General features: G+C 42.4%; 2 protein-coding genes across 2 annotated transcripts; both read right to left on the reverse strand.

Annotated features, from left to right (window-relative positions):
• Window positions 1-282: 282 nt before the first annotated feature.
• Window positions 283-2,002, reverse strand: GLRG_05478 (glycolipid anchored surface protein; the record flags this gene model as incomplete). Its single annotated transcript, XM_008096163.1, has 4 exons — window positions 283-950; window positions 1,013-1,175; window positions 1,214-1,843; window positions 1,922-2,002. 4 exons carry the CDS (start codon window positions 2,000-2,002, stop codon window positions 283-285), a joined length of 1,542 nt encoding a protein of 513 aa, XP_008094354.1.
• Window positions 2,003-3,764: 1,762 nt separating this feature from the next.
• On the reverse strand, window positions 3,765-7,028 carry GLRG_05479 (ubiquitin carboxyl-terminal hydrolase; the record flags this gene model as incomplete). The annotated part of the gene is made up of 2 exons (XM_008096164.1): window positions 3,765-4,670; window positions 4,722-7,028. 2 exons carry the CDS (start codon window positions 7,026-7,028, stop codon window positions 3,765-3,767), a joined length of 3,213 nt encoding a protein of 1,070 aa, XP_008094355.1.
• Between the last annotated feature and the right edge of the window lie 5,550 nt (window positions 7,029-12,578).

A 12,578-nucleotide genomic window follows, 5' to 3' on the forward strand; every position in this document is an offset into this window, starting at 1 on the left:
GGAGGTGGGAGGGAGGGAGGGAGGAAATCTAATGCCAACCATAAGTCAATTTGCTAGCCCTTACCACCTAACTTGCTGCTAACGTACATAACTAACCCCTGCTTTTACTACTTCCAGATCCCTGTTTCTGCCAGCACACTATACCCTTTATAGTGGCCGCAATACCCGTTGCCGTTAGCTCGTGCAGTAGCTAAAGGTGAAATAAGTCAGTGTATACGGTACACCCACAACCCAGCCCCCTTTTTTGCCCCTCTTGAGTTTGGCTCCATTACAAATGGGTATTTACAAGGCTATGATGGCAGCACCAACGCAGCCGCTGGCAATCAGGTACGCGCCGATGGCGAACCCTCCGAGGTTGAAAACGGGCTGGTGGGGGCCAGCAGCAGCGTTGCCAGTAGAGCTCGAGCTGGGTCTGGCGGTGGAAGAGGCTGAGGTGGTGTCGGCGACAGAGGCGAGGGCCTTCTTGCAGGTATCATCGGCGGAAGGGCTGACTATTTCACCCTGGCCTTCATAATCGCAGGCAGCGCGGGTGGATCTCTGAGCCTTGTAGTAGTCGTTCATAACATAGGCGAACTTCTGCTCATCAGAGCACATAGAAAATGCCCCGTAGACGCCGGTGGAGGGATCTGTGTTGATGCCTTCGCAGGAGTCTGACGAAGCGCCGCAGACATAGCCGAAAATATCGCCAATAGCCTCGGCCTCCAGGTTTGACTTGGGAATACATGAGAGACTCTTGACCATGCACTCGCAGAGATACTTATCTGGAGTAGGAGGTAGAGTGTCTCCCTGAACCTCCCAGTTAGAGGCGGTGTTGGAGCACTCGGCGGGGGTATTGCTTGGTTCGTAGGAATCCATCTGGATGGCAGTGGGGTTGGCATTCAGAACACGAGATGCAAGCTCGTAGTAATTCTTCATCGCTTCCGCCTGGCCGTCCTTGATCTCAACAAGACCTGGAAACGCATCAGTACAGGGTTCAGGGTCACTAAGACGCAGTAGGAGACAGGAGACATACCAAAGTCGTTGGCCTCCTGATGGTACATATACACAATGCCACCGGAGAAGGCGTCGGTCATCTCCCTTTCGTATAGAGCAGTTGTTTCCTGGAAGATGCGATCATCACCCCCGCTGGGCTGGTTGCATCCATACTCGGCAAAGAAAACAGGAACAGAGTAATTCTTAAAAAATCAATCTGCTTGTCAAAGCCAGCGCCTACAAGCGTATTCTCGCCACACCACGAGTAAATATTATAGCCCCAGAAATCTATGGCGGCATCCTGATCCCCACAGTTGAAATAACGGGCAGAATTGGCGCGGATGTCCTTGTCGTCGTTGGCAGCGTAACCAACACCCATCCAGCGGTACCCCTTTTCCTTGATATGCTTCTTGGCGTCGCGGACAGCGGCCTTTACAAATACGGAGGCTTCCGTATTGCTCTTGTCGTTCGAGACCTCATTACCAGCGAAGAAGCCGATGGTATTATCATACTGTGCGAGAGCATCGATTACGGAGGTGTAGCGATCGTATAGTTCAGTATTCCATTGAGGGGTTTCTCGGTTGATTGATAATTTGGGCTCACCCAAATCGGACACAACATAGATACCGGCGTCACTGAGCATCTCCATACAGGCGCTATGGTCGTTCTTGGGATCGATGGCGTAGGTACGGATGGTATTGGTCCCAGCTTCGACCAGAATTGGAATATCGTGTCTGCAAGCCGCCTCCTCGGCCAAGGGATCTTTGTACTCGCCCGTGACGGACTCTCCACCGGCCGCGGCGGTGTCCTGTTGATAGGCGATACCTTTCATGAAGAACTGGGTTCCGTTTGTGTAGAAGAATTTAGTGCCCTAAAAGATCATTAGAGATTCCGGAAATTGCGGCAGGGCCAAAAGTTCGTCCGGAGCTGGCTAGTGCCGATATTATACCTTCATGATGATGGGTTCGAGGGCGCTGGCATTGTGAGCAAGCACAAGGGCCGACAAGGCGGCAACCCAAAGCTTCCCCATGTTGAAGTTCGATTTCGTGATGCTCGATACAAATTGGGCCTTTCACGTTGCAGAAGCCGCTAAGTGTGTTGACAGTGCTGAGGAGAGCGACGTCTGAGGTGTGTTGCCCTTGAGGCGCCCAACTCTCTATGATGAGGGTTCGGTGGATGTCGCTTCTCTTCTTAGACAAATGTGACAACAAAATAGAGAAGAAGAAAAAAAGCGGGGGGAAGAAGTGGAAGCATGATGAGCGAGAGCAAGTTAATAGGTGCAGTGAGCAAGATACCGAAGATGACTGCAGCCTAATTAAATGGATAATATCACTGCAGGAACCCGCCAAGAGCTGATACGAATATTGCTGGATAGCAATTGCTGACATGGGTGGGCGGGTTGAGGCACAGCATCCAAATGGGAATAGCCTCGTCGAGTTCACTAAGGTGACAAAAGAACTTTGGCAGACAAGGTACGGAAACTTGAGAAAGGATGCAGGGGCCGTTTTTTTTATACCTGCTGTTCCGCTCATCCCAACTGGGCAACTGTCCCCTTCTCCTTCCGAATTAAGCTTAATTATGTTTGCCCGTCACGACTGTGCCGCCGATAGCCTGGTGAACCAGGACCAGGGGTTGTCAGTCTCCATTCTGAGTAGGTGTACGGGGAATTTTCTGTTTATAGGTAAGAGTCAACAATATGTGCAGCCACATAATGCGCGATACCTCCGAGTCCTCGTCAACGCCCGGCGAAACGACCCGGGGTTGTCCCACCCGTGTACAGCCGGGTGCTCTCTACCGCTCCGAAACCGAACTACAACTGCCAGGGCCGAATGGTTGACAAGTGTGTTGCCGCCATCGAAAGAGGTAGAAACGAGGATAAGAGTATTCTGTGCAGTTGGCCGAGGATGGAAAAGATATATGAGGTTTTGCGTCGAGTCGCAGGATGCTAGTGGCGGGCCAGTATCAAGGGAAGAATGCATGAAATCCTGTCATTCTCAAGCCGAGCGGGCGCCTCAAGTGACTGGCCCTGAAACCACAGCGGCTGCGCCTGCCATATGCGCTCAAGTTTCCCAGTGGAATGAGTGCTGGAAAGGATCTTTGATTCCCTGTGGATCGTAGAGGGTCTGCATCTCCGGTGCTTAGCTTGGAATCTGTGTGGGTAGATGCTTGCTTTTCTTTTCCCTTTGTGTAGATGTATGGCTTACACGGACGGGGGATACCAGGAAGAGAGAGAAAAGGCCGAGCAGGAGACATGATCCAAGTAGGTAGCTCACAATCTCCGCCTGACATCTCGCAGAACACGCCCCTGATTCCAATCCCGAGATGCCTTCGTCCCCCACAACGCATTTGAAGCCGATGCTCCTTTCAGGCTGGCACAGTCAAGATCCCACAAAAGATACGATGACAACGTGCTCAAGCAACGTGCAGAACACACAACTCTTCATTGAATGGTACTATGCTTGTCATGGCCTCGTAGCGAATCCATTCCGCGAAAAAGAGAGATGAAAGAGTCAGCTAGACCAAAATAAACAAAGTAAGCCCGACGCATAACGGGGCTTAGGAACCCCCCCAGACGCCATGCTTGGAAGCGCTCGAAAACACAACCCGCAATAAAACCATACATTCCATGACGTTTTCATGCTTCGCGAAATCCCGCCCCCGCAACATCGTTCCACTCTATGTATAAAACTGAGAACTCTCTTTCGACAGTCCAGAATGTCAGCGCCTGCCATGTACATATACCCTCTAACCACCTTTTGCAGTGCACAACCACTTCGACCAGAAACGGCACATCACCTCGCCGATTGGCTACCCTTTCGGCGGAAGAAAACCATGTACGGGACCTCGCCGCTATTCTTGAAGACCTTTTCACTGTAATCGTTGGACCGCCCCGTTCCGTCGATCCTGATGCTGGTCACCTGGGAGTCGTTGATCTTGTACCAAGCGGTGGGGTCAGGGTTGTGTGTGTCTCGGGCATAAGTGTAGTAGTGGCCGGAATTGATGTTCGGGCCCGAGTGGATAATGACTGCGTAACACTCGTAGTCAAATGGAAGTTCAAACTTGTCGTCCGGTGCAGGTCCCGCGGTACGCTCTTCTACTGGGATGAAGAACTGGTCGACGTTGAAGCTGTTGAAGTCCCAGGTGACCCTGCTCAGATCCTTTTTCACTGTTCCGTAGTTATCAACCGTGAACCGCTTCAAGCATAGACAAAAGAGTTCTGGCATTCGCGCCAGCCTAGCCTGTTTCCTGCCGAGCCCCTTCGTGTTGCAACTGTCGCATTGGTAGTCGGAGATATTTTCAGGCTCGAGGTGGGCTCTGAGGCAGTCCTCGAGTGTACGCGTCTCCCGGTTGACAGGTATCGACAGGAAGTCAAACGTGTCCCAGGTGTATGTGCGGTTCTTGCACTGTGCACATACGACAGTCGAAAGTTCTATGCCACGCCAGTATTTATCGACGATGGACGCGTTCTTCTTTTGATATTGCGCCCACCATTCGTAAGCGCCCTGAAGCATCGACTTGCCACTCATTGACGGCGCAGGTGTTTCAGGGCTGCTGCGGTCGCGTCGTACGTTCGTTTCGTCGTGGAGATATGCCATGAGCCATGAGATGAACTCATGAGCATCTTGTTGGCGACCGCCACCAAACTCATCGCCCCTATCCTTGTGCCGGCTCTTCTCACATACTGATCGAGAGTAGTCCTGGCAATGGTTAGCAACTGCATGCAGATGGCAAGAGATAGGAAGACTGACCATGAGTGTCTGCGCCTTCATGACGTCAAACTTGCCAGAGTCCAACCAATGGAACAAGTTGGACAAGATTCGTGACATCAACTGAGGATGGTCGTTCTTCTCGTCGGCCTTTTTTGGCACCTTGTACATGTTTTGCCACTCAAACGTGGCCATGTCCTTTCCGAACCCGGGTGACATTCGAAGAGCTTGTATAGAGCTGTTCGCATAGCACCATACGCCTGGGTTGTTTAGGCCTGTGATCCGCAGACCGTCCTTGCCAACGTTTGTGACTGAAGGGGAATCTGGCCGGGCCAAGGGGCCCTGCTTCGCGTTCCGCGACTGTGCAGAGAAGGCAATAGCACCAGGTTCCTCATGGTCATCCTGGGTCTGTGACAGGCCGCTGTAACTTGTACGCGGGACAGCCGGGGCAGGCCGAGTAGGTGGTGACGGCAGGTCCGAGTAGAGGTCAACCTGGTTTTGAGGATAGCCGTAAGTCGGCTGCTCCGAGCTGATAGGTGACTGCATGGATTCTTGTTCGGTCGATACCGCAGGGAACCTGCGTAGGAACTCCTCCGTACTGCGCACGTGCATGAAGCCGGGTGACCGTGCAGTCTCGAGCTCGGCATTCTGCAGTGTCTCCTCCCAGAGCTTGACTTCTTCGGGCCTCAGCGGTGTGACCTTGTATTTCCTGGTCGGCTTAGAGATTGAGATGGTTGGCCTCAAAGATGAACGAGCCATAGGCGCTCGCGCGGTGCCTGCGGTCTGCGAGGTCGCGAGGGCGCCCCTACCCATCAAATCAGTCCAAGCATCCAAACCACCCTGAAGCAGCTTGGGAGGGTTCTTGAGCTCTTTTCCGTAGTTGAAGTATGTCAGGGCGCGTTGCAAAGATAGCAATGCGGCAGCATCCATGTCAGGTGAAATGTACCTGGGGATGGAGTCTGAGTCCTGGTCATGAAAAACCACGAGGTCGAAGGCGTCCCTCATTTCGAAGTGGTGGTGCTCCTGGGGAGGCGAGAGAACCATGCTCTCGGCTATTTGTTCCGACGTAATGTTCTCACGCAGCAGAATGCTGGGCTCAATGCAGATGACGGCCTGTGATAGGATGTGGCCCTCGTCGAAGTCATCCCGGCTTCGGACGTCAATGATCAAGACTTGCAGGGCCGCCGAGCCCCTTTTTATGTAATTCAGCAGATCTTCAGCCGTAATAGAGTCGCCTTCGGGTATCGTAATACTGAGGGCTCTGGAAGCGATAGCCGCGGCATTGGAGGCTGAGTGAGAGGAAGTGAAGTATTCGGAAGACTTGTTGGTACTGTTGTTAGCAAGAGCGGTGTTGATGGTAGCGGAAGAGCCGGTCCTGCTGAACAACCCTCGTGGCGTACTTGATGGTAATGAAGCCGCTTCATTGGACACGGTCCCTCTAGCTGGGCTGTAGATGGGATCTGGCATCTTGGGCAGATCCGGCAGCCTGGTCACTATGCCCACTCTCGGTTTCTCGGGCGACTCGGGCATCGCCCTAGGCCCTGCCGGTCTGGGAGGCATAATGGGATGTGTTCGTATGCGTGGATCCTGGCCGGGTAACGCAACAGGGCCTCGCAGGTTGGCGAAGCGGGCGGCCAAGTCCTCTGCGGCCTTGCTCTTGGGAAGAACAGGACCTCCAGTGCCAGACCGTAAAGCGTTTCCATGCAGTGACACGGGCTTTGGTTGGACAGCGGGCTTTGCCTTGGCTGCCGGCGACCCATTCATTTGAGAACCGACCTCGGGTCGGGTGGGACTCGTTACTGGCGGGCTCCGGGGCGTCTGCGGCCGGGTGACTTCTCCATTAGTGATGGAAGACGGCCTCGACGAAGCGGGCCTGACGCCGGTCCTACGGTTATCGGCGATGATGTCGGCCTTGATCTTTTCAAAGTTCCCATGGTGGGAGTCGATCTTCTTCATCAGAGCGGTATATATGCGATTCAAGTCGCCGCGGCCGCCCCTGAGGGAGACGGACTCTGTGTGCAAAGGCACGTATTTGACTGCGATCAAGGAAGCCTTAATGTACTCCTTGAAGGCCATGTCGGGTCGACCGAAGTCGCGGAAGGTCTCGGCTTGTCGCATGGCATTGTCGCCCATCTCGAGGATCTTGCGCAAGGGGAGGTTCATGTCGATATTGGGAACGGTAGAGGTGAGGTCGTCTATATGTGGCAGCGGGGGCCTAGCGCCACGGCCGGCAGAAGGCCCATCTCTGTCCATGGCGAAGGAGTGCAGTCCGGAGCCGTTGGATAAGGCCGGACCGCCGCCAGCGCCACCAAGGACGGTTCTGGTGGCCGAGGAGGCCGTGGAGCTCATGTGGAGGAGAAAGGACGTGTCGAAGTGTGGGTTAGAGCTTGAATCATGTCGTTGCGAGCTTGGTGACTCGGGGACAGGAAAAGAGGGCTGTAGCTGGTGGTGTCGAGGAGATGGAATATTCGGAATCGTCGCTGTACGTAGGACGGGAGGCGGACGCGACAGTCGGCGGCGGGTTCGTCATGAGTGGCAGACAAGGGAACCGGCTACTCTTGTAGGGTGTCAGGATGGAGCAGCGGGTTCGTTATGTCGGTGCTGCAGGGCGGGCTGGAACAGTCATGTTTCCTTTGAACCGAGTCGAGGGTCGAAAAAAGGGCGCGGTGTAGAATGGGCAAACGGGAAGAATGGCCTTCTTTGACAACGATGTACAACACAGTGGCGGCGGCGGCGGTCCTGTGAAAGACAGATGGCCCGTGGTGGAGGGAGGGACAGCCTCATCCACTGGCGCTAACAGTTTCAACAATAGCAAGCAAGACATTGCGGAGAGAAAACGGCGGCGGTATTTTGGGGGGGGGGGGGCGAGTCGGTATCTTATCCGACAGGACCCGTACTTCTTGGCCTGGGGGATAGAGCGTTAGGTACCTACCCAGGCACCTCACTATCGGTAGGTATACCTGTATGCCCACTATAAGAACAGCTCTCTGGGTGCAGTGTTCCTTGGTCCATAGCTACAATTTGCTAGCCCAAAGCAAAATTTATCGTGTGAGCTTTGCAGAGAGAATACGTGCTGCCTTGCTTGAGTAATCAACCATGGAAAGTCATTTTGCGATATCCGATATGCCAAAAGATACGTACCTATCTATGCAGGCATCTTGATTCAACCTAACTTGTCAAGAAGTGCCTCACTATGGGCCACCTGGCGGGCAGATGCGTCACACGTGATCCACTTAAGCGCTTCCCAGCTTCGTCATCTCTGGGGAACCCGTCCAAGGTATCCGTACTGTACGGATAGGTAGGTTGACGGGTACCGTCCGCACTCATCAGTTTCGTAAACCACTAGCAGGCAGGCTAGCTAGATATAGCTAGGGAATTACTAATAGAGGCTAGTAGATATCCACTACGCTAAGCCTAAATTAGAAGGCGGTTAACTCACACCTATCCACCTATCTACCTATCTACCTACTTGCTTGCTAGCCAGCCAGCCAGCCTATCTATAGTTAACTTTACTAATCTATTAACTTACTATAATATTTATAATGCCTAACTGCTAGCCGCTAGGCGAAATTAACCTAAATATTACACCTATTATACTACTACTGTTATATAAGAAAAAAGGCAAGAAGGTAATACTTATTACTAAGCGATTATTACACTTTAGGTGCTAGAAAATAAGATATAAAATTTAATACCTTCCTTTACCTAAAGTAGAGGACTATTTTCCTTAAAATATATAGGGAATTTCCTTAACTAATACTTTACTAATTAGCGTAATAATTCTCTAATAATAGCAGGATAATTATCTAGTAATTCCTAGATAATTATTAGCCCTTTAGTAGGGAATTATTAGCTAATTATTTACCTTTTAGTTAGTAAATAGCTAGTATAATCTATAGCTATTAGCTTAACTAAGTAATAGTAAATTAGCTAAGGAATAGATATTTTATTACGTAATAATTATCTATATATAAATTACTTTTTATCTTAAAATATATAATAATTTATAAGTAATAAATATAAAATAGTAGTATATAATAAACGTTTAATAACTAACTTTTTTTATACTAAGCTATTATTATTTATTTTTTTAATTTACTATATATATAACTATATTATTACCTAAATAATTCTTTAATATATATTATATATAAGAGAATTTATTATATACTCTCTACTTAATTACGTTATTATCTAGTAATTAAGGGGCTTTTATACTTATAATAGTATTAAAGTCTATAGGAGTTATAAATAGCTCTAAAAGCTATTTCTTATTCTTACTATAAATATCCTAGCGTATAGTATTATTTAGGAACTAAATATACTCCTAACTATAGTGCTTAGTATAGTATAGGCTAGTACTTATATAGGTAATAAGGTTAGCCTAGCTACCTTTATTAGTAGTTTTATCTAATAAGCGTTTATAAAGGGAGTTACTAGCTACTAAATACTATAGTAGCTAGCCTTATATACTATTAATATACTATATTTTACTAACTAGGTAATAGTAATCTAGAAGCTAGAATAATACCTTAAGAGTTAGCTTTTTATAGACCTAGTCCTTAGCTAGGTTATTATTAATCTAAATAACTAGGCCTTTAGCTACTATCTTTAAGAAGACTATAAAATATCTATTAAGGAAAACTAAGTAGTAGTTATTAGTACTTATACTATATTTAAAGTATATAGCCTTAAGGTATTTAGTGCGCTTAGCTAGGTTATTAACTACTACTTTATAAAAAAGTAAGAGGCTAAACTAAGTATTAGTTATAAGCTACTTATTTACTAGCTAATTATTAGCTTTATTAAGTAATATAGTAAATAATTATTACTTAAGTTTATAGTTTAATATATAAATAGATAGTAAAATATCTTTTTTACTTTTAGTAAGTATTTAAGTAGCTTATTTTTCTATAGTTTATAGCTTATTAGCTAAAGATTAATAAAGAGTTTAAATATATTAGTTAAGTTTTTTTATAGTATTAAGTATAAAATTAGCTAGGTATTTTATAGTATTAACTATAATTTTAATAGTAAATTATCTTAACTTAACCTCTTTAATAGCTTAGTAAAATCTATATATTATATTAAAGGCTTTATTAATATTAAAAGAATATATATTATTTTCTTAGTTAATTATAATAAGAGTATTAGCTAGTATTTTAGTAATTATAAGTATATTATCTATATATTAACTTTATTATTCTTAAATAGTAAGTAAATTAGCTACTACTTAGGCTTACTTAAGGATAATAATCTTTTACTTAAGCTCTATAAGCTTATTAGTAGGGGCGTTTTAATTATTTTAATACTTTTAAGGCGTAATAAATTAGCCTAAAAAGTTATATTAAGTAGATATATTAGTAGTTTATTTAGGTATTTCTTTAGTAATTATTTTATTATCCTTATTATTACTTACTTTTACTTTAATATCCTTAATAATTTTATAAGGTGTCTACTTATCTTAGTATGTAGCCTAGTTCTCTTAGTATAAGTAGGTGTTTTAGGATTTTAAGTAATTAAGCTAAGAGTTTATAGTAAAAATCTCCTAAGTAACCTTAATGTCTTTAGTAAAAAAGAATTTATTAACGTTAGTAAAGATAATAAAGTTTAAGAAGTTTTTAGTAGGGTTTAAGATACTAATACGCTTAGCTTTATTTTAGAATTATTTAATAAAATATAGCTATTTCTTCTTAAGGGTAGTAAATTTTTAGTAAATACTTATATAAATAGAGTTCTTTAGATATTTATTACTACTATAGATAGTAATAGCTTAAAAGTAGCTATAAAATATAAGGCTAGTGTTAGTTTTTTTACTACTAAATACTTTATAGAAGTACTTTTAGTGCTTATAATTATTAAATAGATTAATATTTATAAGGTTAAAGATAATATAAAATCTTATAGTAAAAAAACAAATAAGTAGGAAATAACTAGCGTTTCTATACTATTATATATAAATTAGCTAGCTAGTTAATAGTAAATATATAAATACTTAACTAAGAATATAAAGAGAATTTATAAAATAAAAATAATATAAATAAGGAGAATAGTAAAAGAAAAAGAATTTATATAAAAAGAAAAATAACTATATAATAGTTACTTTAAGTAACTAGTTATTTTTTTCTTATTAATAAGTAAAGTCTAGATTTATTTATTATTAGTTATATAATTTTAATATTTATTATAAATAGTATAGCTATTTACTAGGATTTTATAGTTTACTACCTACCTTTTTATAGTTAATTTACTAAGTATACTTTATTAGTCTGCTTGTTTTTTATAAATTATTAACCTAATAGTTATTAGCTTCTTTTTAGCTATTTCCTAGAGAATTATCTAGCCTTTTATAAGGAATTATCCTATTTATACTCTAGGAATTTTTCTTTTATCTAATAATTTCTCTTAATACTAGTTAGTTATATTATTTTATTACTTACTTTTTTTTTAAAAGTGCTTATTATTAATTTACTTATTATTAATAGGCTTCTTTAAATTCTTTAATTAAGTTATTAGCCTTTATAGTACTTATATCTATCTAGGTGTTATATAGGCTAAAGTATTCTTTCTCTTTAATAAGGTACTAGGTCTATAGCTTTCTTTATCCTTACTTAGTAATTTATTTCTTAAGAATTTATTTAACCTTATAGTGTTAGTATTTATCTTACTAATTTTCTTTATATAGGTTATTTATTTTTACTAGGCTACTATAAATAGAAGTTTATTTATATAGGTCTAATTATAGGTCTTTAGCTAGAATTATATATATAACTAGTACTACTAAGTAGATATTTATTATTAAAAGTAACTTAAGTCTATATACTAGCTTCTTTACTTTATTTAAGACTTTTATTAGCTTAGTATATAAAGGTAAGGTCTTTACTAATAGGTTTCTTAATAAATACTATCCTTAGCTAAGTTTTAAGTAAATAAAATCTCTTAGTATAAATAAAATATACTAGTACTTATAGTTAAATACTTCTTTTATATATATTTATACTACTATAATTAAAAGTTTTACTTCTTTTTAAAGTATTTCTTAGTTAATAATTATATTTAAGTTACTAAAAAGATCTAAGGATTTATTTATTTTAAAGCTATATAGTATTTTATATAGGGAGGCTTTTACTATGCTTATATATACGTTATTTAAGAAGTTTTAGAGGCTAATTACTATATTTACTTATTTTTTCTCTAGAAAAGTGTATATAAAAGCTTAAACTACTATTTCTATAGTTTAGTTTTTTTATTCTAAAAGGCTATTTATTTAAAGGTAGTATATAGTTAAGAACTTTAGTTTTATATCTATTTCTTTTTATAAGGTCTACTAGAAATCTAAAAGAAATTTTAAATCTTAATCTAAGATTATACTTTTTAGTAATCCTTAGTTATAAAGCTAAAGAAATTTTAGTAATATTTATACTTATTTCTTTACTTTATAGGTTATATAACTTAGGATAAAGATTATTAATTTTATAAATTTATTTAATATAGTTAATAATAAGTTAAATAATAAGAAGTTTTATAGTTTCTATAAGGTATTTTTAGCTAATACTAAAGGAAGACCTATAATAAAGTCTATAGTAATAGTATAGAATAGAATTAGTAGTATAAGTATTAGTTAAAAAGCCTTAATAGGTTTTTATCTTACTTTACTTAAGGGACTATAAATTAAATAATATCTAGGAGTCTGCCTAGTTTTCTAGCCGTATAGGAAAAGTCCCTTCTCAGCATAAGCCAACTCTCCTCGGATTGGGTCATACTTCTCTACTCAAACGAGAGTTCCGAATATTCTTGGACTGCAGCCATCGTTCTAGCAGAAGACCTATTCGCGTAAAATCGTAAGAGTCCTCTTTAGTTGAGTTCTTCTGGGCGGTGAGTCGCACAAATAGTGCGTCC

This window comes from Colletotrichum graminicola (assembly GCF_000149035.1).
Source record: "Colletotrichum graminicola M1.001 genomic scaffold supercont1.18, whole genome shotgun sequence".
Taxonomy (NCBI): domain Eukaryota; kingdom Fungi; phylum Ascomycota; class Sordariomycetes; order Glomerellales; family Glomerellaceae; genus Colletotrichum; species Colletotrichum graminicola.